Source organism: Syngnathus leptorhynchus, chromosome 13 (genome assembly GCF_054491065.1).
Source record: "Syngnathus leptorhynchus isolate UIUO chromosome 13, UIUO_Slep, whole genome shotgun sequence".
NCBI classification, from domain to species: Eukaryota; Metazoa; Chordata; class Actinopteri; order Syngnathiformes; family Syngnathidae; genus Syngnathus; species Syngnathus leptorhynchus.
Window position 1 is genome coordinate 6,961,195 of NC_141207.1, and position 27,299 is coordinate 6,988,493.

Genomic DNA, 27,299 nt, shown 5'->3' on the forward strand with positions numbered 1-27,299 from the left:
TCTGGCACGTGGTCCCTGCATATGTCCCACATATATCGTGTCAAAACATCACACAAAGGGAAAAACACCCAAAGCAAACACACACACACGCACTCAAGCACACATCGTTAAATGTTTGCGAGATTATATTTGCTTGCTGGCATGAAAGGAAAGGCAACACCCCTCTCCCGCCTTCATTCCGGACATTCCAATGGAATTGTGTGGACAATTGTGGGTTAAATGACAAAAGTGATGAGCCAGACCCTGCAAACCTGAATCCATGTTGTTTTCCTGCCAAACCTGTCCTATTTACCTGGAAGAAAACACACACACACTTGTTCTCTTATTTTTGTGCTCTGTGTATGACAGCCCAAGTTGTCACAAAATGGCACCCAACAACCCCCACAAAATTTACTGTATGGTGTTTTGGTTGGAGTTATTACCTCGGATGTCAACTTGCACCCCCTGCAGGTATGGAGGCTTATATTGTGGAGTTTATCCAGACTTTCGATCCTTCCATCCACTGGATCAATTTTGCATTGGTCGACTGATTGTTGGAGTTAAATGCTGTAATCTAATTTTATTGATCGCCAATCAAAAAGCCATTTGTTGACAAATGACTTTTTGATCGCAATTTGTTGGATTCTATGGATGTTTGATAATTGTGCTGTTTATGGTAGAACCAGATAAATCCTTTTTAATTTTCTTACTGATGTCATGAACTAAAAATATTCATGAATATTCCCATTGTCAGCATGCGTAGAAAGTATTATGCTACTTGCTGTATGTTTTACCTTGAAAATCTTGTTAATAAACTTGTCATAATGAACTTCGACTTTCAATTAAGATTTTTAATAAACTTGTAGCAAATAAATAAATGGTGCAACATCCTTCAAGAAAGTCTCCTAATAAATTAGGATAATGACAATGTTATATAATAATCGAATTAATACTAAAGCCTCGGATTTGAATGGAGTTCTTTTTCTTCCTCCCTTTTCTCCACGTGTTATCTTCAATGTAGCCCATATAAAACAAACCGACAAGGTGTGTTTGCCTACTGGCTCTTTATGTGTGTTCTTTAGGGGCTGAAATTAACGCTGGAATTTAGTGAGCGTTTTTGTAGCGTGACTGACAGCCCACCGTGAGCGTGCGTGTTGTTCATGCGCGCGCTCGCTTGTGTATGTGCGTGCACGAGCAGAATAATTGGAACTTCAATGCCCACAATCCCCACAAGACTCCTCAGCCCTCCCCTTCCCTCCCCCCCTCCTCTCGCGCTCCCAGACATCTCCTCACTCCCATTGGCCAGCGTCTTCCATGACGTTGGAACCCAACGTGGGGTTCTAGCGAAGACTATTGGCTCGGCTTTCTCCAATTAGCGCTCGAGGAGGAACTCCCGGCCAACTGGATTTTTAAGGTGGAACGAGAAGATGGCGGCAGCCGAAATTGAGACGTAAATGCATCTTCCCGCGCTTTTCCGAGCTTGTTACTGAACCAGGAAGTGGAAGGCAGCGCGGCGCTCTTTACGACAGGTGACCTACTCTAAATGTCATATTTTCTCATGAATATAAGTGAATATTTAGTTCTTTACATTCGTGAATATCCTCAGGATATAACCCCACACCCCACCGTCAAACAGAATGCCGCTTAATATTGAACTAACCCACTCTTTAGGCAAGTGCTCAAACATTGAATACGTTTACTTTTTTACTAACCAAATAATTGTGGTAACAAATGACGGAAAGTTGTTTTTTAAGATTAAGATAAACATTACTGTCATGTTCAGGTCATATTTGAGCGATAATTGCGAACACGAGTGTACGCAATCACCCACCATTTGTTTCGAGTGCTTTCATGTCAGTCTATTTTTTCTTTTTACTCGTCTCTCTGTCCAAAACGATGCTCATTAAAGTCATGCTCCTAAAAATAAAACAATTATATCTAAAAATCATCTTTCCCCATTGAACTGAATGGAAATGCCGTTAATTCGTCCCAGCAAAAAAACATAGTCATGACATAGAATGTAAATGAAATCTCTTTTGTATTGTATTTGAACTACATTCTACCGTATTGTTGTGTAGTACCATGGGAACTGTTATTTTACAGTGTGTGATAACCATGTGTTTGTGTTTTGTTATCTGGTAGGGAAGTCCGTTTGCAAGCTCAATACAATTTCTATACAAAGTAAGACTTACTGAGGTGAAGTTATGTGTTTATTGTCAATGATATCAACGGCAAATCTAGTATCAGTTTTTTTCCTGGGGGCAATATATGTTGCATTTTGAAATACTGAGGTTACAATTCTTCTCAAATTATTAGTTGCGCTTTAGTAAAGCTTCCCGTCTTGAAAGGCATTGAATTAATGAATCCCAAATCAAAGCCTTTGCTGGTATGAAAATGTCCTCCAGAAGTCTTAAAAATGTTAAAGCATGATAAGTATAAGATTTGTTATGAGACAAGAAGTCTTAACTTGAATGGAGGGGCGTTCCCCAGAAGTAGTTTGTTACTGTCCCACATTGTATAGTTTTGTATGTGGCCATAATTAACACTTGTGGACTACCCTCTGGCTGACCCGCTTGTTATCAAACGCCTTACTGGAAACCCTGCGCCCACATGCCAAGACGGGCTGCATCCAATTCAACAGTGCGGGATTAATGGCTGTTTGATCAAGTTCAAAGGCGGAGCTGCCCCGGATAAAGTCATTATGAAGCACTCCAAAAGACGTCTGGGCCAGGCCGGTGCTCTCAACATGGAAAGACTTTAAATAATGCAACTTAGCCTGTAAATAACATGTGCAAAGAAGGTAATGGCCAAGACAGAAACAGAAAGGCAGATGTGTCCTCGCGTGGGATGTTTGTAGACTGTTGTTGTGTTAATGGCCTTCATGTTTGAGGTTGTGATTTTTGATAACATGTGGGCGCAAGGCTTCGTTTTCTTTCTTTTCAATATTTTTGTAAACCGATGCGGGTAAAAAGGGGAGTTTGCGACATTGTAGGAGAAAACACAGCCGACTCACTCCCTTTAAATATAGCGCAGAAGCTAGCCACGGGAGATGAACGCCAAGACTTTGACCCTCGATCATGTGACCACGTGTGACATTCGTCCCGAAATAAAAATTACACTCGTGCATTATTTTTGGCAGTCCTGATTTATAATTTTAGCCTGCCCCGGTGGGGCCAACATCTAAAGTTGGGTAGCGGCCCATCAGAGCGGCGTCATGGCCGCCGGCCATCGGGCCACTATTAATGTCGAATCCATCCCCCCCTAATTTTTGTTCCAAAACCAACAGTTTGACACTAATTCAATTAATTTCTATGAAAATGAAGATTCCAATTGTCTATAGTATCATTTTTCAGTGCAGTGTAAATATTTCATGTATGTCACTATACATTGTAAAAACCGGGCCGGCGTGGCGTTATCTCCTTGAGAAACGGCGTGAGTAGTAATATTGCGCCTGTGTGTGCGCTCACAGATAGCTGTCACGAATCGCTGTATGAATGTCGGCGCGTTTGTTTGGGAATCTCAATGCCTTATCGGTCTTTGTGCATGACTGATTGCTCTCTCTCTCTCTCTGTGTGTGTGTGTGTGTGTGTGTGTGTGTGTGTGTGTGTGTGTGTGTGTGTGTGTGTGTGTGTGTGTGTGTGTGTGTGTGTGTGTGTGTGTGTGTGAGACCATAACTGAGAAGCCCATGTCGCTCTCTCTCTCTTGCTCGCTCTCCTTCTATCTACTCAGTTCCACCTTAAGAGCAGCTTTAGCAGCCTGTCCTGTTTGTGTTGAAGCCAACAGGCACAATATATTACAGTCTAGGGCTTGCTGCTGAAAAGCCTGCTGGATCCTCCACTGACCTGCTCTTCTTTCCTGTTTTCCCTCTCGTTCTTTTTTTTTTTATTTTTTTTTTTATACTTCCTATCATATTTAAAAAAAAACAAAGCTCACTCACTCTCTGTCCTCCTCATCCCTCCTCATCCCTCCTCTTCCATTCTGCAGCAGCGTGTCACAGAGGAGGAAGCCCAAGCTAGAAGAGGGAGACCATCCATCTGTGTGTTTATGTTTCTGTCAGTGGACGGCCGGGTGAAAAAGGGCCACCGAGAGACGTGAGGAACAAGAGGGGGGGGGGAGACGACCACGAAAAAGAAAAGAAGGAGAGAGGATGTAATTGTCACGTTTGGATCTTGACTGATCGCAGCAGGCGGACGACTTGATAAGAGGAGAGCGTGGAAACTAAGTCTTGTGTGTTCTCATGACAGTGTTGGATACACCCGCATTGGATTGACTTTGCAAGAAGAAGAAGACGAAGAAGTGGACTTTGTGAACCAGTGGAGGGCAGAGGAGTGGAGGGCCAGGGGACTAACCTGGCCATCAAACGGACTGGAAGCCTCTCCTCTCCTGGGATCATGTACCCTCAGGGCAGGCATCCGGTAAGTTTTTTTTCTTAAAAAAAAAATTCTAATTTTGCGTCGTACAGTTTTGTAAGTAAGTGTACGTGCTTCGGTGTGTACTTTGTCCGTGCAAAGGCTTACTTAACCAGCAACTAAATTCCCACATATCCATTGTCACTTGTATAAAAAGCCTGCTGCGCCTCCCATGGAATCAGGCTCTGACGTTAATGTGGCTGCCAGAGTCGTACAAAGTGAAATAAAGGTTAAATATGCAGAGAGGGTAGTAATAATAATAATAATAATAATAAAAAAAAGCTAGAGGGTGAATGACAGCTTTGGCTCAGTGTGGTATTTTTTTCTTCTTCTCCAGGCTTGCTTGCTATAATCAGATTTATTTGTCATTCTCCATGTCTGTGCTACAAATAGGTCAGCGGCCACTTTGCTGTGTGAGCCTGCCGACTGACTTACACACGCACACACACGCACGCACGCATAACTATCTCACAGAATTATGAATGACATTTCACAAGAGTCAAGCATGAGGAATCAACTATGTGTGCGCAGAGAATGCTAATAAGACTTAAAGAGGGAGAAACTGAAAAAGAAATAACAAAGGCACAAAGTAAAAGATGGGCAAGAAGAAAAAAAAAAAGCAGGAATGTTTTGAAAATGAAAATAAATGAGAGGAGGGCGAGTGGGAGCGAGCCTCCTCCGCTCACCCAAATGACTTTGGGATAAAGTTGCAATCCAACAGGTCGACGGCCAAAATGTAACTCGCTGCCGTTTCCACTCTCACACCATCTCTTTGTGACCCCCCCCCCCCCCCCCCCCCCATCTCACACATCCCACCACCGCCCCTCCGCCGGCACATTTATTTATTTCTGGTGCGGCAATGAAATGTGATCCATCTAAACACGCTGGGCGCTTTCACGTGTTTTGTGTCGACAGCTACACAAAGACAGCACAAGTTGTGAATAACAACAGCAAGTTTGAAAAAAAATAAAAAAATGTACTTTACGCATGACGAAAATAACCACCGCGATATTATTCCGAACACGACTGCAGTTCATCCTGTTTCTTGTTTAGGCAATCTTCCTTTCCAAGTGCAGCTGGAATATTCATTTCCTGTTGTTCCGTCTCATGCAAATGCGCTAAGTGCACGTGGAACGCTGCCCAAGTAGAAGAGCGAGCAAAAAGTTGATCAAAGAGCAAATATTGTTAGTCACTATGCCTTCTGATTGACTAGCGATTCAATCGATTGTGACGTTAACCTTGGTGTGAAACAACAGAGGGCTGTTATTCCAAGTAGACGCACGCGTCCCTGCATGAAAATGTCCGACTTCCCGTCGGCCAGAGTGAACGTGACTTTTCCTTTCTGGGTCCCTGCGGAAGGAAATTTCTTTTCTAGACGAAATGGCAAAAGGCGAGATTCTTCTATTCATACAGCTCGCTGGATATTGAAGGCGTATTTGCAAGTCTGTAATTGATTCCACTGGACGTTTGTGTGTCCACGTGAGCGTCTTTTCATGTTTTATGTGTGCATTTGCACCTCGGTGTCTGACGTGTTAGATGGCATTTGCAACCCTGTAATTGATTCCGCTGGATGTTTGCGTCCACGTGAGCTTCTTTTCATGTTTTTATGTGTGCATTTACCTTCTGTCCTTACGTCCCCATGAAAGCGTCGAGGCACGTTTCTGATGTGAGGAGAGGTGCTGGCCGCTGTGTCATCACAATAAATGGAGTCTCGGTCCAACTTTAATTACCGAGTAGATTTGCTCGTGGCAAGGCGGGGGAAAAAAAACACCCGCCATTAATGAGAACCAGGCATATGTGAATCTGCGTGTAATAGAATTGTGAGTTTTGAATTTTGAGCTTTCTGAGCAAGTTTTTCTTTAGCTTTTGTTTTTGTGATGCTACTACCGAAGCGCGCCAGTGTGTAACAATAAAGTGACCTTATTACCATACGCGAGAGGTGCTAGTTTCCCGATTATTAGGAGTAACCCAAATACAGTGATGCTTTGTCTTGTGTGTGTAATGAGTATTGTGTTGACTGTCTTCATGTGTTTCACCACCATTTGTGTTCAAATGTCTCTTGGGTAAAGTGGGGTCACTCGTAAGTTGAGGCACTTTTGACCTTGAGACTTTGATGTCATGTCTATTCTCAGCAAACAATTTGCCCCCCAGCGACAGTCAGAATAAAAGTTGTTGCACCGCCAGGTTGTTGAGCCGCCAATCTTCAAATTCCTTTCCAGACTCACCCACTGTGTTTGCACATAACGCAATGTGAATCGACGCGCCCGTCGTTGGGAAACCGTTTCTCAAATAACAGCATATCCGTCCTCCGGTTGCAAAAAAAAAAAAAAAAAAAAAAACCCCACTGAATTGCAGACGTGTTCACGTGGGGCGCCAACACTTGGCATTTCTCATCTCTTCATGTGTCTTTTGCCTCTAAATATTTCATCACGCGATGATTATTTCATGCTCTATCCGAATGCGTCTCTGCTTGTCTCCGAGACGTCCTCATACAAAATGAAGAGCGAGGCGTGAAGAATGACTGTGTTGAAAGGAGAAGATCCCTTCTTGCACAGGCATGCCCTCTAACACACGCGTGTTGGTTGCTAGAGCGCACCGGAGGCTAAACGACGGGCGGGAGAGGATGAAGACGAGCAGATGGATCGAAATATTTCTTACCCAATCGCTCGCAGATGAGCATCTGTTCCGCACTTGAGCTGATTTGAGCCCAAGTTTGGCGTTACAAAAAAAAAAACGCCCAAGCGAGGGACACTAACAAAAGCTCAAGACGACCGAGTAGAACGCGAGACAATTTGTGCTGACGTCAGCTGCAGTGTCACTCTCAATGACTTTATTGCTGCCCGACCCAACTTCGTAAAATTTCCATCGAGAGCGTGACACGTCATGATTAATCTTGTTGTTTTGCCTTTGCATGACTCGGCCATTTTGAATCCGTCCAATATAGAGCCGTTAAGATGACAGGTGATGGCCATGGCGACGGACGGCCACCACCATCCCGTTATGCGATCAAGTCAAAACAGACGTCCCTTCCCCACCCTCCCCTTGTTTACCACCCTCCCTCCCTCCCTCTACTCGCCATAGATAATCCTCCCTAATTCTCTGCTTTGCGTGTGCCAAGCTCGTCCAAATTGTGATTGACTGCTGTCCCACATGGCGTGTGTGTGTCTGTGTGTGTGTTTCAACCCCCCGCCCCTTCGTTCACATCTACCTTCGAGATTAACAGGATCAGTTTGTGGTATCTGATTCCCCACAACGGCTGCATGTCACACACGCACGCACACACACACACACCGTCTGTACAAAAATACAGGAGGCGAGAGGCTGTTTTTCGGCCCTTGGTGACAGCCTATGGAACCCCCAAACAGTCTGCGTGGCCATCTGTCACAACACGGGACCGAGCGCGCTCAACTTCAACAACAAATGTTTGCTATGGCCTACTTACGCCTCTATTATTTGTCAATATTGGCCCTTTTCATCTCTGTTTAACTTTGCTGAAATGACCTGCAACAAGAATCCTCTGTTCTCATCTCGCTCTCGTACGATGTACTTTGCGTCCGTCTCGACTTCCTCGCCGCTCCGCCTCGTCTCGGCTCACTTTAGCTCGGCTCAGCTCGGCTCGGCGGATTAATTACTGAGGGAAGCCCGCGCATCTCTGACCTCCGCCGTCGAACTAATTGAAATCTAATTGAATTGTGCTTGTCTAGACTAATGAAGCTCGCCACTGAAACCGCTAAACTTTTTGTTTTGGCTAACGACCTAATCGCCATAAGGACATAATAAACCTTCGCATTGTGCCAATAGCTTCGACTAAAAGAAAAAAATTGTCTGAATGATGAATTTGTTCTAATTCCCGACATTCCCTGTTGTTCTTCCAAGCTGGTGACAAACATGGAGGACGGCAACTGGTCCCCCGAGAGTTGTTTTGTTCTGTTGCTTTTTGTTTAGCTTTTAGCTGGTGCCTTGATTTCTCCCTACGATATTCAAATGACGTTTCCTCCCGTCGCAGCTCTTTGTAGGCTAGAATACATTAGCGCGCCGTGGAAGAAAGTGGGGAGGATGCTAATGCAGAAGAGCAGGAGGAGGGAGGGAGAGTCATTAGCGGAGGACACTGCTTTATGATGTGTGGAAAGAGGAAGTGACCTTTCCTCACTTTCATCTTGGCGCTCTCACACATAACGCCAGAGGGCACGGGCCACGCATGCACGCACACACATACTCTGTTATATGTTCTATTCCGTTTCATGGCATCAAGTGACACACATACACAGCTGAACGTCTGTCTTTTATCCCGTCTTCACGTCTGTCCTTTCTCTCCTGCCAAGGTCCCCTTGCAACCTGGCCAGTCTTTCAAGTTCACCGTCCTGGAAACTCTGGACCGCATCAAGGAGGAATTCCAGTTCCTCCAGGCCCAGTATCACAGGTAGGCATGTGGACTACAAAATAAATTGCAGTACATCTGTCAGGTATAAACAATCAATGGCTGAAGATATGTTGTCTTTTGTTCTCCTAGAAACATATTTTTTTTAAAGGCGGGAAAAATTGAAATACCCCATTAATTTTTTGTTTTTTTAACTCGTGGAAGCAAATTTTCTTTTCTGTTTTGTGACTGCTAACCACCTCATTTGCATATCCTTGTGTGTCCTTGTGCAGCCTCAAGCTGGAGTGCGAGAAGCTGGCCAGCGAGAAGACCGAGATGCAGCGGCACTACATCATGGTGAGTTTAATTCACGTTGTTAGTTTCAGTGGTTTTTTGGGTTTTTCTTTACCTAGTCAATCAATATTCTTTGATTCACGGTTCCTACAGTTGTAAATTGGTGAATTTACTTTAAGACCACTGTGGAGAATCCAAATCAAAAGTTCCAAATCCATTTGTTAGTTGAGAAAGACTGTCAGAAATCAAATGTGTGACTTCATCATGTAAATATTGCCCATCCAATCTTTCTATGAACATTTAAACAACAGAACAGTCGCTTTGTGTTGGGCTAAAAAGGCTCAGTTTTGATCAATTGAAACAAGATGGTTATTTCAGTATATTGTGAGATTTATGTTTAATATTCTGCCTTGGGGCTTTTATGTGCGTCGGTGCAATAAAGGTTCGGAAACACTTGTTTCGGCAATGGAACAAGTGTTTGCTCCGCTCTGATTATAAATCACTAAAAAGATGATCAATGGTTGTTGGCCTCACGGCATGATCTGAGCTCGCTTTATTCCCTTGGATGCCCCTCAGAATGCACCTTTCAAAGTTCTGTAGTATATTTTTCTTCCACCCTGCAGTCATTTTTTTCTTCCCCCCCTGTTGTTTTTTTTTTTTTTTTTTTTTTTTATATATTTTTTTTTATTCATAGCCTCGCAGGCTGAGCTCCTCTTTGCTGGTGTCTGTGTGACTAAAGGCTCGTGTGTATTGTAAGCCTTTGTCTGTGGTACAAAATCCACGCAGAGCTGAGTAGAATTTGATATGCACCGTCTGCAAAGCTGCTCGCCTTTCATAAACCTGGGAGGGCAGGCCGGATCAGGACTTTAAGCTGGATAGACGCGCAGATGGGAAGGCATGAATTTAAGGACGGAAAAAGATGGTGGGATAAATTTTACAGGCTAAGAAACAAATAATGCCGACATAAAAAAAGATATGGTTGCAAAATCCATTTTCTATCGTTAGGGTCATGGAGGAATTGGAATTTAGGTCATCTAACATGCATTTTTCCATCATGTACGTGCACTTCCTGTCCATCCAGGTTAGCACGGCGACACTCCAGGCTCTTTTATTTGCAAAGCGGGCTCTACCCGTTGTGCATGGCACTGTGCTCCTCAGCCAGAGTTCAGAGATGACAGTCAGCGTGAAGAGGAGGCGGAGGCAGTGGAGGGAAATTGAGGCTCAGAGGAAAAGATAACTTGAGAGAAAAATGGCTCAGTGTCAGGCTGGAGAGAAAAAACTGAATTGTGGATTGAAAGACGGATGGGACTGATGAAGGCAGGAAGAAATGGTGAAAGATAGCGACGTCATGCGTGTGGAAGAGTCTATATGCACAGACACGTAAATAATGTGAAGCAACAACCGACTGGCTGTGCCCACAGAGGAGATAACCCAGAAGGCTATATTTAGCTCGTTAGGCCTGTCATCCACACTGAGGCCCATCCGTGTTTTTTTTGTTTTTTTTTGTGGTTGGGGTATTGGCTTATTTTTTTTCTGCTCTTCTCGCCATGCTGCACTGCTTCCACCGTTACTGTTCATCACTTTTTGGATCTCTGTATACCCGGCAGAGGAGCAGGATGACATCAGGCGTTATTCTGTTGCCAAGATGATTCGGAAATCCGTATGTTCCTCTTTCTCATGCTAATTTGTAGTTTTCCATACATCTTCAAAACACGCTGTTGCCGCAGGGAAAATTAAACTGCTCCGAGATGTGCATTTTCTTCAATGGCAAATGATGTTTGATATATACGGATAAATGCGCCTTTTTGTCCCATTATGGAATGGAAGTCATCTTTTCCCGGCCAATAGGGGAAGCCCTGGAGCAAGTATCGCTCCAAATAATTGCTCTCGTAGACCAAGACTTAATTCAAGACTGATGATGGTGAAGGCTAGCGTAAAATTGCTTCCCAACAGTTTGGATGAGATTTGTGCGGATTGCTTTTGTCTTCCAAGGATGGCGATTTAGGTTCTCCGGATTTAAGAGGGCCAGATGCAAGGGAGGGATTGATGTTTAAGAGTCTTAAAACAGTCTGACCAGTCTTAAAACAAGGCTGGTACAAAGGATTAAAGGGGGGAAAAAAAACCCAGAGAGGTCTCGCTTCGAGTTCCTCCGTTTAGTGCTTGTGTTGACTCTCTCTGTCTGCTGATGGAGTCCTCAATCGCAGCTCACTAACCTGACCTCCGGTGCGCTTTCGACCAACCCGCTAATAAATGATTTAACATGCTGTCAGCGTCTGCAAGTGGGCGGCTAGATGAGCGAGACAAACTCACCCAAGAGACGCCAAAGAACAATGCATTTGCAAAAGCTTTTACACACATGCTTGCCCCCCCCCACACACACACACACAAATACACACACACACATTCACACGTGTTTAAATGGCACTCCCACACACCATGTTTTATGAATCCAGACTTGCACGAGAGGTTTGTGGTGTACCCACATCAACGCCCCTTCAGATAAACCACCTTAACACTCAGAAAGCTCCTTTTAAAGCGCCAGCTTTCCTTGCGTAACATAAGTCAGCGATAAAAATATTTTTTCTCTGACAGTTTCCTCCATGAAAAAAACAACAGTTTGTGCCATGCTTCTTGATTCACTTCAACAAGACGGACTAAATGAGCTGCAGTCATTTTTGGTTGAAAGATATATGGCCATGAGTACTGCTGTATTGTCTGCCTACACGTGTTGCGCCACCCTTTGTATTCAAATACTGGTGTCTTAAATGGTTGTAACAACCGTGACGCCACTGCTATTCGTGTTCCCGTAGTTGGTGTTTTGGTTGTTTGGATGCTAGCATCAAGCTAAGACAGCTGTCATATGGCAAAGCTCCTGTGCAATGATAAGTAGGAGGAACGTAAACACACACACCGTTTTGTGTGATCTGTGGGTGGCCACTGTTTGTCGTTCGTGCTTAATGATGTCAGCCAGGTGGTTTATTGACCGTCTTTTATGCGCACACACACACACACACACACACACACACACACACACACACACACACACACACACACACACACGTGAATGGTCTACATTAACACATACATATTAGTGCTCTTATGCAGTGCAGAGTGCAGCAACTCACCACAGGTATTATATAAAGGAACGTGCTGGGGGATGGTGGCAGTTCTGAAGCTATTAAAAAAAAAAAAAGCATAGTTCGGCATTGTGATTTTAGCTGCAGTATTAGTATTACAAATATTGCAAGTACCATTGCAAGTAGTGCACTTACACGATAATGCTAAGCGCTTAATGGACACTGAAGCTACTTCAATGCATGTGATGTTTGGTTCTTTACAATCCTAGTTTGAACCCGCTGTAATTTATGCTCATGTACTCAGGTAAAAAAAAATTGATAAATAAAATTTGCCGTAACTTTTATTTTCATGAGGGAGCTAATTGTCTTTGAGTCTCTGATGCAGAGATTTTCCAAATGTTTCTTATGATGAAACTATTCAATTTATTCGATTCATAATCGTCGCAGCTCACCGGCGGCCCTCATGAGAAAAAATGGACAAATAGATGAAAGCATGCCTGACAAGATGGCCTGAGTGAGAGTTGAGTGTAGCACTATAGTAGCAGTGAAGAGGCCGACAGAGTAGATGGCCAGAGGATTAATAAGCATAGACAGACAGGAATCGAGTTTAAGAGAGAGGTGGCGCTAATGATGGAAAGGTGAAGGAGAGACTGATGAAAGATGTCACCGGGGTGAGAGAGACCGTACAAAGTGACACGTTTATGTAAGAAAGCTTTTAATAGCTTTGAGTTGTCACGTTCGATATGCCGAGTGTGTGTTTCCATACGTGAAAGACGTTTGGGGTTTTTTTTTTTTTCAAAATGCGAGCGCCTCTTCGAGAGCGACAGGAAGTGAGCACTAAGTATGCAACTGCACTCGGCAAGCAGGAGAGCCAACGCATTCAAAGCTGGGGAAGGAGACAGAAAATTGACAGAGATGACAAAGATTGGAAAAAAAAAAAGCTAAAAACAAACGAGGATGATGACTCAACAGAAAAGGAAAGAAATGATAATTGGCAAGGGGGATAGAGAGAGGAAATGGGAAAAGTTTGGATGACAGTTTGACAGCCATTTGAACAGGGGTGTGTAGACTTTATATCCACTGTGTATACAATATGGCCAATAACTTGAATAGACAAAACCCGTCTGAGTAGCTGAATGGAAATTTTTTTTTTTTCAGATTTGTATAACTTTGCAAATTATTTGATGAAAAAAGTCTGATGAGTTTGCGTCGTGCTGTGTTTGTTTCCGCAGTATTACGAAATGTCCTACGGACTCAACATTGAGATGCACAAACAGGTAAGAGAGATTTTTTTGTCTTTTTAACACCGTTTGCTTGCTGAACATTGCTACATTTGTGTGTGTGTGTTTACTGTGTAGGCGAAAAGGTGGTACTTGTTTTTTTGTTTTTTTTTACACACTCAAACAAAAAATGCTTATCTTTTGTGTGGGTTTTTTTTTCACTCAATGGCTCGTACGCCTCCATATTTTAAAACGAGGTCAGCAAATTAGCCATCACATTATTATTTTTTTGAAAACCAAATGCAGTCGGTTATAATTAGCGCCGGTTTTGTTTCAACATAAACCAACAAAGGTGACCACCTTCAAAACCGCAAACGCGGTTAGCGCAAATCGGGATTGCCGCGGCAGGCTCGCTTGTCGGCGAACGTCGGTGGCGTAATCCTCAATAATGTTCCACTTTGCTCAACGTTGGAAAAGCAGCTTCCATTGCAGTCAAACGAGTGCTCCCGCAGTCTGCTATTACCCCGTAATCACGGTGTCATTTGTCAGTTACGGTAATTATAGCGCGCCAACGTCTAAACTGACTTTCCGGCGAAATAGTTGCCGCACTTAAACGCAGCAGTTTGTCCGTCACAACGATCAAGGCTGCCTGCCATTTTGTGCGCAGAGCCAAAGATCACGTTTGAAAACAGGAAAGCCATTAATTACTTCTTATGACAGATTTGTTGCACAAGTAAAGCAAGACACATGCATAATTCCGGTGACAGATGGATGGGTTACGTCGATTCCAAAATCTGACACCAGACACGAGTATCGACAGAGAAGCACAAGGGAAAGAAACTCTTGGGAGAAGAAAACCAACAAGGTCATAACTTTGGATTGTAAAACCACATTTGAAAAAAAAAAAAAAAAACACTCGAGGGATTGATAATGTGTGTTGAGTTCATCTTGTTGCTGAGTTGAGTTATGAGCATTTAAAAAAAAAAAAAAAAAAAAAATAATCTGGCATTGTGTGTTTGTGAATGGAAAATGAACCTCAGAAAAGCACCGCAGCTTAAAGGAAACATTCATTCTCGCAAGAATACGTCTATTAGATTACTTTTCCTCCAACATGAAAAATTCAAAATTACAACTTCATTAGATTAGAACTTCCTAGGAAATTAAAAAAGATTTTGATTCAGTAACCCGCGCTAACACAGCAGTAGAGTAGGAATGATAGCAACCTAGCGAGAATAAGTGGTACAGAAAATGGATGGTCGTGTACAAAAAAGTAACAGGCCATGAGCATAAAACAATCAAAGTGCGGCTGACATATTAGCGTCGTAAGCGCCCAGAGGAAGAAAAGGCAAACTTTGACGTTACCTTGTATCCGGGGAAATAAACACGCTACTAAAGACGTGGAAATGATCGAGATAAATTGAAGGGATGAAAGAGGGCTGCGTAAACAGGAAAGATGGAGATTAAGGGGCGGATTGATAAAGACATCTGAGAAGAGATGAAATGAGATGAAGCCAGAAAAGAAAGCAGCGGAGGGTGGAGGAGCGGAGGGAGCCCAAAAAGAGACATCAAGGACCCGCGCGGAGGAATAATGAATCATGAATACATTTAATACTATCTACTCTTATTTCCTCTCCTCCTCCCGCTTAACATCCTGTTATCGCTCTGTCTTCCTCATGCTCATCATCATCCTCATGAGCGGCGCGGCCATTGCGTGTCCCGGCATTAATTGAGCCGTAACATCCCCCATCTTTGCTCCCTCAGTGCTCTTCCTCGCCTTCATCTCCTTTTCACATTAGATTTTAACTATACGAAGGCAGCGGATATATACGCCGCTGCTTCTGCCTGCGGTCATGTGACTCTTCTGACAAGCTTGAGCAGACCCCCCCCTCTTTTCTATACACTTTGAAATTCAAACATGCACTCTATACGGTGGTGGCTCAGCAAGTTGCACCAATGGCCGGGCCGTGCGTGCTGTTACGCCCCGAGGAGTGTGGTGAATGCATGAATGAGGCGGAAGGCTTTGCTGGACCAGTCAAGAGTGCTCATAGACTACTGCAGTGCAGTCTTGGAAAAAATAAAAGAGAAGTGGTAAGACAGGGAATAAGATATTTCCTCCCCGTCTTCAGAAGTTGCCTTTGTGGGGACTCTTGAGTAGGGCGCCTCCGGCTGGCCACTAGCAGCAACAACCACACAGATAATAACTCACGATTGAATTTGGAAAAAAAACCTGATGGCTCATGCTGTTCCACTCCAGTCCTGCAGATGGAACTAATGAGCATTACAGCGATCCTATTCTTTCATGACGCATTTGATTTAATGGGGATAGTTCCAGCATAATGAAGATGGACTGGTTCTCCGCGTGCTTTATAAGTGCGAAGTGTTTGCCGTTTGATTTAATGTCATTTGCTGGTGATTTACTCGTCATTCCTGTTTTCATTTGAATTGCTGAGATCAAACCGTTCTCTGTCTGTCCTTGTAAAACCTCCGCAAATGCCCCCCGGGACAATTTAACGAGCAGGAATGTGGTTCACATTACGATGGCGTTGTATCACTTTGGCTTTGTTTTACCTGCTTATTAATTTGAACCCGTTTATCACCTCCCGAGATGAATACAAATGTGCCAGTACTAGAATACGGCAACAAAAGCCCAAAGCTCTCCAAAGAACCGGACAGGACAGTCGGGATGCTCCGCGGGCCGGGCCTTTTTCCTCTCCCGAGGACGCACGGAACAGCCGACTGTCCTTCCTTCCTGCTTCCCGCTTTCTGTGTGTGTCTGTGTGTCCCGAGTCACTCAGGCGTGCCTGCAATTTTTTTTCCCCCACCGTCAAGAGTGTGTGTTGAGCAGAATTTGGCTTGCGCTGTGACCTGAATCCTCATCTCATTTGGAGGGAAGGAGGGAGAACGAGAGAGTGAAAGATAAAAAGAGAGAGAGATGCCTTCAATTTCAACTCATCTTTTCATAATAGGATTGGACTCTCTCTCTCTCTTTCCTCCTCAGTCTCACTTCCTGTGTCGTGTGTGGGTCACGTTAGCTCGGGAGCGGTCAGATGACTGCGTGCGTCTATTTCTGCCGTTTAGTTGCACTCTCCTCTGATCACTGATGTGTGATGACTCTTTTTGCACATGTTGCAACGTCTGTGTGTTCGAGATGTCCGCAGCTTTGATAGCTCTCTCTATCCTGTGTGTGTGTAAAGGAGCTCATTGGTGAATAATGAGACGAAGAGAGATGGAGCAGGATGGAACTCTTTAGAGGTGACACAAATTAACGTAGTAGGCAAAGGCAATGAGCGAAAGAAAAAGGGAAGCGAAAAATGTGATGGGAGAGAAATTAACTGCAGAGAAAGCGGGATTCCCATCGAGCTAGCCTTTTAACATAATGGCTTTGTCATTCTTATAGAGGAGATTTTCTGTAAGGTGGGGGGGTGCGGGAGTGAGCAGGAGAATAAGTCTCCATTATACTTTGAATATCTAGAATGTAACATTTATTTCAATTCAATTAGATCACTGTCAGAAATTAAACCAACCTAACCAAGGAAGATTTCATTTCTTGAGTTATGATTCCCATTTTCGCACTGGATTGCATTGTGCTGCACGTATGCAGGCCGTCCGTCTGTGCAAGCTGGTGAGCTGCCATCGTGCGGCTATGACTAATAGCTGGAGTTATAATACAGCCAGAGAGAGAGGAAGAGGGCGAGAGAGGCTTGTTAGACTGCCACCACCGCTGGAGCACCGCAACATTTGGGTCTCACACTCACTTTGCCCTAGAAAAATTCCTTGTGTGTACAATGCGTGTGTATTTTTAGAGGTGGTCTACGTAGGATTCTCATCGTTCTTATGGTCGCACTCAATGTAATTAATGTTAGCTTACTTTATGGATGAAGGGATCAGGCTAATGCAACTGTTAATATGATGTGTGTCTTTTTCCAAGAGCTGTCATTCAGTAATTATCACGCAGCCATCTTAGAATTGATTTCGCTCTTTGTCGGCCATTTTGAGGCTAATTTCATAGTCGCTGTTCCATTTTAGACAATCCAGCTTTTCGCTTAAGAACTTTAGCTTGTGAGCTGAAGTCTATCCCAACTTATTTGAGGTGAGAGGTGGGCGACATCCTAGATTGGTTGCCAGCCACTTTCGAGGCACGTATCAACTAGCAGAAAACTACGTGATCTGCATTTTTTTTATTTTGCGTTTGGTTGGATCATGGCAGCTGTATTTGATGACGACACCAAATTCCTCTTCGTGGACGCCGGCGGCTGGCAGAAACGTATATGTGGGAAAAACTTTGCTCATCACACGCTCGACTTCCTTCCAACTCTGAACACTTGCGTGGTGTTGCATCTTTTTCTAAATGTTTCTTTCTCCTGCCTGCTCGGGCTGCCTGTCTTCTCGTAGTTCTACTATGAATCTTGTCTTTTTGTGTACGTGTGTGTGCGCTGGTGGCTTTCATGCTGGGAGGCTTTGCTTGCTCTGCACACATCTCTTTGTACTGGATGTGTGCACTTCTCTGCTCTGTTTGGATTGCTTTTCTGTGTGCGCCCTTTTTGGCTGCGTGTGTGCGTGCGCCTCATTTTGTGTGTTTAGCTGTATTTATACGTGTGTGTGTGTGTGTGTGTGTGTGTCTGATTGTTCGTGCTTTCGGTGCATGTGTGTGCTTGTTTTTTTTTTTTTACTTCTTATTTCCCTGCTTCTCCCTCCATAACAGCATGGGCTATCAATCAGAGGCGAGGGAGGAGGACGAGAAGCTGGCGTCATGCCAGGGAAGACGGGCTGGAAAAATGAGGCAGGGGAGGGGTGGGGGCAGAAAAGGAAGAGAGAGAATGAGAAGGAGGGCAAAGAGGGAGAGTGGAGCAAGTCCAAGGAAGCGAGAGAGGAAGAAAGTGGCCGAGAGAGAGATAAAAATGAACAGAAGGATGAAAGGTGGTGGAGAGGAAAAAGATGATGTCACTGAAGTGCTGCGAGCCTCCAACAGCAATCAGTGTCTGATTAGCGCGTTAGCAGCTACAAATATTGACCTTTTGCAAGCGGGGGGATTACGTAAGAGTCACTGCGTGTTTGTATAGAGCCTATTCGCACAACTGTTTCGGGGATATTTACATCATTCGAAAGGGCCGTGTTTTCATTTTTTTATACACGTCGAATGCCTATCAAAAGTACCATTCTAAAAATACAAACGTGATTTCAAAATCCTCACAACGTTCGCCATCAAATACAATAAACACAACTTCGCTCAGCGTCGTAAAAGCACGGATGCAAAGATCTCTTCCGAAGACCTCCACGCTAACCCTTTTTGTGAGTTCCTCAGATTGATTTGACATTTTCTGGCATTTATTTGATAGCCCCCCCCCTCCCTTTCCAGTGCAAGTAAAAGGTGGCCATTTTGAGCAAGCCTCAGCTCCCGCAGGGTCAACGGTGTTCGCTGCGGCAGTCGATCACAAGGAGGAGAGCGCCTTGTGGCAGAAATAGAAGAGATGTTAGCGATTTTTCAGTCAGCGAGTGGGATGAAACACTCGCCTTTCTTTTCCGACCACGTCGGGAGAGACGACGGGTTGTCCTTGATGGCGAGCCCGAAGCCCGCCGGGCGCCGAGTCGCCGACACGGAACGTTCAAGCTACGTCATTCTCTGCAGCTGTTGTTTACTTTTTCAAATATACCCACAAGTGTACATTTCCTTCCCACCTGTCTTACTTTTCTCCCCCCCATCCAACTTTTTCCTAGAATCCATTTTGACAGCCATTGCGGGCGGAGAGGAAGTGGGGGGAAATATTAGAACTAGCAAAGTAAGCTCTGGAGAGCTTTTCCACTCTGGGTGTGATTCTGGTCCACCGGGCCAGGTGCTGGTGTGAAAACAGACTTCCTCACTCTTCTTGTTTGACAAAATCACAGCAATCTGAAGCTGCGGTTGACCTTTCAAACACAGCATAATAGCACCGCGACTGGTGTGGAAAAGTCGAGTATGCTTAAGGAAATTGACAAACAAGACAATCGGAATGACGGCGGAACAGCCCAAAAAAAGTGGTTAACAAGTCAAATATAACTCTGTTGTATTCGAACGAGCAGGCACAAAGCCCTTTTTTTTGTTTTTAATTTGCATTGCTGCTGGCGTGAATAGTTTCCATTCTTAATGTTGACAGGTTGCTTCACATCCTCGCTACTCTTCAACGCAACCACACTCCAGCTACAACCGCAGCTTAAACCAATGAATGCGCCTTTTGTGATTGAACGTTGCACTTTTGTAACACGTGTGCGTGTGTGTTACACACATTCCAGGTCGTATTCGACATTAACCAGACACTGATGGTATGAACACTTTCTGGGTGTGATGATCGAACAAAATAACAAGTGTGAGCGTGCTGTCTGTCAGTCAGTTATTGTGTGTTTGTTGTGTGTGTGTGTGTGTGTGTGTGTTTTTGTTTTTCAGGCTGTGACACGCTAATATGTAGCACAACCTCAAGAACAGTGTGTCCTCCTTGTATCCATCATTTTCTTACAAGATTATTTTCTCCCTTTTGTGAGACAATAACACAAAGGAAATTGTTCACTGAATACTTGCCATCCTTATTGTTTTCTCACCCACACTTTTTTTGGGGAGAATCTCAAATCGACTTCAAGCTTGTCTCTCTCCCTGTCTGCGCTGTTGGCAGCTTATCTGCCCTCAGGTGTTTATCGACCCCCCACCCCCACCCCCACCCCCACCCCCCGCTCTCCCCCCATGTCTCTCTCTTCTTTGTATCTGTTCCTAGCTCCATCCGCTCATCCCACCATCCATCCATCCATCCAACCTGTGCCAGCACTCCCTGGTGGCTGTGCCTTGGCAGGCCCGCGGACGGGCATCACTGCTCATGTTTGTGACACCTGGCTCGGTGCACACTCGGTTGCGGCCGAGCCCACTTTTGTGATGGTGCAAAAGCCCCGCTGGCTTTTTCGCTGCTTTCGCTCCACAGCGCTGATCCTCCAATATTCATACCCAACAAAAATAATAAATACATGTTTTATCTGTTGCTGCTGCTATTTCTCCGACGTTAGATGGTTTGTTTTGAAGGAAGTGTGTGCGCCAAACCAATTGTCCTCCCGCAAACACTTTTCATGTTTACTGAAGATCATTTATGTATCGAAGTTTCACTCATACCTCTCATTGTATAAAAATAAAAAAGCCCGTCTCGACTTGCCAAAGCTAAAGTCTTCCCAATTGCTAACATGACGTAGCTCCAGCCCCATTATTGTCTTCATTCAGTTTGGCAAGTGGCTGATTGAATTGTTTCCAGATTGCGAGAGCGTTTGCCAAGTAGGAGACGCTTGCTCGTTTGCAGATGTTTGTTGATTCAAACACACACACGGCCTTTGTTAGCCTCTGTTCAGATGATTATCAAGAGCAAAACTATGCGGCCTCGACGCACTCTCGACCAATTGAGTCCCTCGTTCCTTGCTTCAGTTCTGGTTATGTAGTCGAAAAAGAGTTGCCTCAAAAGCACAAAGAGGAAAAACTGCCAGTTTAATTTCCACATCCCCGTACAGTTCTCCACACATCCATCGCGACATGATCCGTTTCTTCCATAGTTTGATCATGTGACGCCGCTACAATGCTTTCATCAGATCTTCAAGAAGACAGCCCATTTTGTGCTCAGCCTAGTTGTTGCTGATGATTATTGAATGTTAAATCCTCTTTAATCCTGCTTTTTATGCCTACACAAAGCAAAGGCTGCGGGTTCATTTTAGAATGTTTTCTTTGAGTGTGATTATTGATGTATATTGTGAGATGAAAAGTTACAATGGTTCGTTGGGGGGGGCTATTTAATTTTTACTATGAACACAGAGGAACTGATTCTGTGTTACACTAAAATGTGTCATAAATATCAAAAAAAATATTTGCGGTATCACTATAGTAAAACCCAGTTAGCTTGCTAAATACTGGATTTACTTATGCATAAATCTCTCTACACACACACAAACACACTAACAAATGTGTGATGTAATTAGTCTGCGTCCTTGCAACTGTGTGCGGCGGCGGCCACAAATACACCGGCTGTGACTGACAGGCCGCCTCATCACGCAGATGAGTGTGTGTTGTGTTCCCAACCTCGGCTCGTCGCTCTTTATCGCTGCCTTTTCATGTCCTCTGCTCATCCTTTCGTCATCCCCAGTGGTGAGAAGAAGACGGATCTAGAAAATTAAAGCCAGAAAGTAATGAACGGAGAGGCCGATAATGGAAAAAATTAAAAAGCAGAGCGGCCAACGGGATGGGAGGGGGTGAGTAAAATAGAGGGATGAGTCAAAGCATAGGGGGGGTGAGGAAGAAGAGAAGGAAGGCGAGTGGCGTAATCACGACTCTGAGAGCTGTTGTAGGAAAAGAGAGAATGGCTGAGTGAGGTAGGGAGCAAAATGAGGCTAAGGGCACTCAGACAGATCAAATTAGACACACAGTAGAGGCTTTGTGTGCGTGTGCGCAGCTGGATGCTAACTAGCTTTGTGGAGGTGCAGCAACACAATCTCAAAATGGTTTTAGGACATCAGAATGCATATTTATATGCTTTCTCAAATATATTGTCACCAAATGAGCTGACGAGCGAGCGGCATTTACTTCTTTTGGAGCACCTGCATAATGAAACAACGCCGCAGGTTTTGATGGGTTTAAAGAATAAAAATAAAAAATGAGGCCAAAATAAATCATTTAAAAAGTTTTCCCATTATTATCATGACCTACAATTTGAACTCAGAACAAAATCCAAACTTTTTGAGAGGAAAATAAACTAAGAATGTGGTTGCATAAGTGTACACACCCTCTTATTTGGCTGTGGGCAGAATGAACCAATCTCATTCAAATTCATATTAGATCGCATTTAGACTGCCTCTGATAAACCGCAAATGCATTTCAGATCTTCTAGTAGGCTTTTTCTGACATTTATTTTTCATGATCAAAAAGTTCAGCCTTGTGCAGGTGTACCTACTGAAGTGTCCAGTCAGTGAATAAGGGGGCCAAGACTACAAGAAATATGATGGCTTGTGAGTGAGGCTGCTGAAAGGCACACTCAAGCCGTCCCTGTTCCACTCTTGCACTGACCGACACAACCTCATTAGAAGCATGTTTCTTTGATGCGGCGAAGGCTTAATGTGCTGTAAATGCAGATCATATGCTCTGTGTTCATTGTGCACTTTGCCATATGTGATGTGATCGAGTAGGCTCTCTCGCTCACTCTCGCCATTTCCTCCCATCACAGGCGGAGATTGTGAAGCGTCTCAGTGCCATCTGCGCTCAGATCATCCCTTTTCTCTCTCAAGAGGTGAGTGCCATTCTCGCCACACAACCAGGCACATTTGACCTGGATTTCTTTGGACTGTGCTATATGCAAATCAGTTTCATTGTTGACGTTTATTTGATTTTTTGATTAGTAGAAAGTAGTAGTAGTAGTAGTAGAAAGCGATTTTTAAATTACAAAGGCAGCAATTTGGGGCAAAAAAAGACTTCTTTATTTCAGTTGACTTTATTATAAGTTAGTAATTCTTTGTGTAGCCAACTCAAATCATCATTGCTCATTGAAATGAATGGAAATGCTTTCAATGCGTTTCAGGGTCCCACGAAATAAGTTGTTTTTGATTTTTATGAGAAAAACTACACTTGACATTATTGTACTGTATTAATACACACCGCAATTGAGTGGAAATACAACAACTTGGTGTTCATTGCTTTAATCTTAGGCCATTTTTTAGACCAACTATTTGTCCTTCTGGCTTTTTTTTTTTTTTCCCCGCAGCCAATTGACCTTCAAATTAGGTCTGTAGCGAATTCAATATTTCTCTTTCTCTAACCACAATAGAGAGGTTTGGAGAAAGGTCAAGTATATAGCGGACCAATCTTTAGTCCTCGCTTGTTATGCACTTGTACATTCTCCAACTTGTTCAGCACATTTTTCCTTGGCCTTCTTCAAGTGCATACAGTTTACATTGCAGAACATTGTGAGGGGCTTTGTGAGGATTTAGGTCTAAGACTCGCACTTGCCAGTAGCGACGTATCACCTGCTCTGCTTCCGCATTTGCACTCTTTGTAGCGTGAAAAGCCCTTTCCACTTCAGCTGTGGCTTCTTTTGGATGCTTCTGTGCAATTAGAGCAGGTCTGGAACCTTTAACAACGCTCGAGTGACTTCTGCGGCGTACCCTCGCTCTCGTTCCCCGGTGCGACATAAACTTTCTATGCTCTTGGCAATCCAATGTTGCAAAAAAAAAAAAACGACAAGGAAAATGTCTCCTTTGCTGCCCTTCACAGAGAAAGGAAAACACTTCTCCCGCTGAGATTCAACTCTTGTTGTATTTTTGGCCCTGAAAACGATGGGATCGTATTCAGACCGCAAGTTCAGAACGCGGTCCACCCACTAAGCCATCTCTGGAGGCTGGTGGCGTCCAAAACTACAGGTGGCTGGCAACGGCCTCAAAGCCGCAATGTAATCAGAGACAGATTCCACTTTTTTTTTTTTCTGGTTTTACTTCCTTAAACAAAAACGGTTTGCTATGATGATTTATGCGGGGTGAACTCTGTGCCCTTGTTATGGCCACATTGAGATTGTTATACAATGGGCACCCCCACAGTTTCAAACTGGTTGCTTGGAAATGTTTTTTTTTCTTTAAAGATAAGAAAAACAGACAAGACATCTTATTGTGTTTTTTAAAAATAATGCTTCTAAGTCGGGATGTGCTGGTAGTTGGGCTTGAGAAACCTGTTTGGAGGACTCCGTTGCCGCCCGAAGCAAGTTCATCCGTTTTTGCTGAGCATCATTCTCAGATGACTAACAAAAGTATTGATGTCTTAGTATTAGAGCTTTTTTTTTTTGTCTAACAATCAGTATAGATTAACAGTATTGATACCAAACTGTGGAACTTTTAAACAGTGCAGCACTGCTGTTGTTGTTTTTTCTTCCCCTAATAAAAGTAGTTTGAAATCCTGTCTAGACTTTTAAAACAGTTCTAAGTGACTCCCAAACTTTTTGAACAGTTGTTTTGATGGAAATCATAAAATTGTCTTTTGAACAAATGTGTCTGAGCATCAAAATGAAAATTGTGTCCACATGTTCAAAATTGTTGTTGTTCAACAATTTGTGGCGGCTGTGGCTCAGGCAGTAGAGTGGGTCGTGTAGTAACCGGAGGGTTGGCAGTTCGAGCTCAGCTCTGTCACAGTCACATGTCATTGTGTCCATGGGCAAGACATTTCACACACCTTGCCTCTAGGTCGCCATTGTAAATGAGAACGTTTTCTCAATTGGCTTACCTGGTAAAACATTGAATTATAAAAAATAAAAAAAAGATTAAAAACTTTTCCAGTCCACACATATAAATCTCCACTTCACTAAATCCCACCATATATATATATACATATTGAGCCTGAGCACCACCTCTTGGAATCTGTATTTTTTATCTTGTGTAGAAAAGAGTTCTTAAGTGCCCATTAGAACCACTAGGGGGCAACAGGCCCTCGCCAGCAAAAAGCGCTTTTGTAACAAATTAGCCTTTTTCAGGTCAGGAAGCGTTGGCATTTAGCAATCTGCCTGAGGCCGCGTGTGTGACGCTGCAAACAATGTAAGGTGTTTGCGTGTGCGTGCACAGAATCCAAATCATGTTTCTTTTGGTCCAAGTGTGAGCGTGCACTGATGAAGATGGGGGGGAGGTCACGGTTCTGTCACTTTGATCAATATTGACAACAGTGTGTGCGTGCGTGCATGGGTGTGACCGATTACATCGGGACTTTGGATAAACGTGCCGGATTTGAGTCTCGTGCATTTTTGAGTAAGTCATGTTGTTTGTGTGTAGCACCAGCAACAGGTGGTGCAAGCAGTGGAGCGGGCCAAGCAGGTCACCATGGCTGAACTCAACGCCATCATCGGGGTGAGTCGCCTCCACATTCACCACAGCGAGTCATATTTTGTTGTTTTTATTTTCTATCGTTCCCCCGCCATCACGTTATCCCCCTGCTCACCTTTCCCTTTGAGTATTTTATTCTTCTTTTATGATCTCAAATCTGGCTTGATCGTCATCTCCACATCCTTTTCCTTCCCTAATGCTTGCTGATGATTCAATTTCCTCCTTTCCCGTCTTAATTTTTGATCCACCGTGCCGCCCTCTTAATCCCGTAATCTCTTCCACCATCCTATCAACTTGCTCTGGTATGATTTCCTCTCTCGCACTTTTCTTGCTTCCATAATAATCTCCTGCTCCCCTCATTCCGTCCCTCCCTCCCTCCCTCTTGTATTTCCCCTGTGGCCACAGCAGCAGCAGCTCCAGCACCTGTCCCACCACGCCCCAGGTATCCCCCTGACGCCGCACCCGTCCGGATTGTCTCTGGGCGCGGGGGGCTCTGGGCTCCTGGCGCTGACGGGGGCCTTGGGGGTGTCCGCCCACCTCGCCGCCAAGGACGAGCGCAACCACCTTGACCCGGAACATCTCCGAGGTACTTGCATGTATTTGGCGTTGTCATCATTTCATGTTTGGTTTGACAGTGAACCTCAACTGCCGCCGATCCAAATTGATGAGAACGCTATCATCCCAAAGCGAACCTCCTTTGAACTATTCTAGATTTCTGGGCACTGTGCGGGCAGAAGCTTGTACGCATGAACTTTCCTTCACCTCCCCGCCATTGCTTATCTGTTTCCGGCTCCGTGCCAAGAGCCTCATGAATAAAACCAGGGCTGGAAAGATTTGTTTTTTAAGGAGGAGAAAAAGAGCTGTTTGTGTCCAATCACTATTCTCCAATGGCCGAACGGGCATCACAATATCATTTTGAACAAAAGGAGCAGTCGTAACCTTGGCTGACTGCTGCTGCCAACATCAGCACTGACGTCAACCTTTTTTCTGCTCATCCCTCTTATCTTCCTTTTTTCCCCTCTTCTTTTCATGTTTCCCCTGGCCCAATCCCAGAGGGAGCACCCAGTAGGGTAAGTACTCGTGTGTGTTTGTGTGCACGCCAAAGTGTGTATTGCCACAGCTGTAAAATTTAGTCTCAAAAACAAAGCGATGGTCTTCCTTAGATCATTTAATCATCAATCAATTAACAGTTAAACAAATTCATTTTTGCTGTGTGTGATTGTGTGACGGCCACTTAATTTGTTCAAATCCTGCCAAACTTGCACCAGTGTGGTTGGTTTTTTTGCGTTTGTAAAATCCCCTAAAGTGGGGGAAAAAAAAAAAAAAAGAATGAATCAATTTCAAGAACGCAAGTATTGCATTCGCCGAGCCTCTGCTCCGCTTTTTATGTCGGAACAGAAAAGCTCTCAGCTCCCCGCCGTCTGCATTAGTGAATTGCTAAATATACAGTGTGGACTTTAAAGCGGCAGCAAATGGTGAGATCAATTAACATTTGCATTGGACATGGAGGGGAGTTGAGCTCCACTGTATTATTCCTCCTCTCCTCCTTCCTGTCCTCCTGGTGGCCTCCTTCCTTTGCTGTCATGATGGGGAGGGGGGGGAGGTAGAAACGAAATGAACTCTGGCTGCCCAAACAACCCGACGCTTTGATCGGCTCTTCTGAGAGGGCCGGATTGTAAATATGCCTGCGCCGTCTCATCATGAGAGCCGTACCTCACATGAGATCTGACACACAACTCATTATTTTATTTTTTATTTTTTTCACGCAGCCCAATTCACATTTACATGTTACATTGCTGATCTATCTGATCCCCCCCCCAAAAAAATGGAATTTTCGTCACTCTTTACTTTCTAAGTGGACTGGAATTATTGTTGTTATTAGCAAGTATCCCCGAGCACGGCGATGCTGGGAAGAACTTGACGACTTGAATTTCCTGTTGTGATGTTCTTTTACAGAGTAAGTCGGCGTCGTCGACAGACAGTCAGCCCCCCGAGGAGCGTCAGGGGCCGTCGGGCGGTTACGCCTCCTCGCAGGGAGGGGCGGAGGCCAAGAGGAGACGCTGCGAGGACAAAGAGCCCCTCGCGCCGCACTCATATGTACGTGCTCGCTTCATTTCTCTCC

At 44.2% G+C, this 27,299-nt stretch overlaps 1 protein-coding gene across 4 annotated transcripts in view; it reads left to right on the plus strand.

Annotated features, from left to right (window-relative positions):
* The first annotated feature begins 1,347 nt into the window (after positions 1 to 1,347).
* Positions 1,348 to 27,299, plus strand: part of tle2b (TLE family member 2, transcriptional corepressor b) — a 33,285-nt gene continuing 7,333 nt past the window's right edge. For 2 of the 4 annotated variants that reach the window (XM_085927340.1, XM_085927343.1), the window contains exons 1-11: positions 1,348 to 1,508; positions 3,964 to 4,128; positions 4,224 to 4,394; positions 8,711 to 8,808; positions 9,039 to 9,102; positions 13,349 to 13,393; positions 22,549 to 22,611; positions 25,127 to 25,201; positions 25,583 to 25,763; positions 26,231 to 26,247; positions 27,134 to 27,274. In XM_085927340.1, the coding sequence (XP_085783466.1) occupies positions 4,371 to 4,394; positions 8,711 to 8,808; positions 9,039 to 9,102; positions 13,349 to 13,393; positions 22,549 to 22,611; positions 25,127 to 25,201; positions 25,583 to 25,763; positions 26,231 to 26,247; positions 27,134 to 27,274 (708 nt within the window). In that variant the 5' untranslated portion in view covers positions 1,348 to 1,508; positions 3,964 to 4,128; positions 4,224 to 4,370. The remainder of the gene's footprint in view (positions 1,509 to 3,963; positions 4,129 to 4,223; positions 4,395 to 8,710; positions 8,809 to 9,038; positions 9,103 to 13,348; positions 13,394 to 22,548; positions 22,612 to 25,126; positions 25,202 to 25,582; positions 25,764 to 26,230; positions 26,248 to 27,133; positions 27,275 to 27,299) is intronic. The other 2 variants (XM_085927342.1, XM_085927341.1) reach the window with 2 other exon arrangements.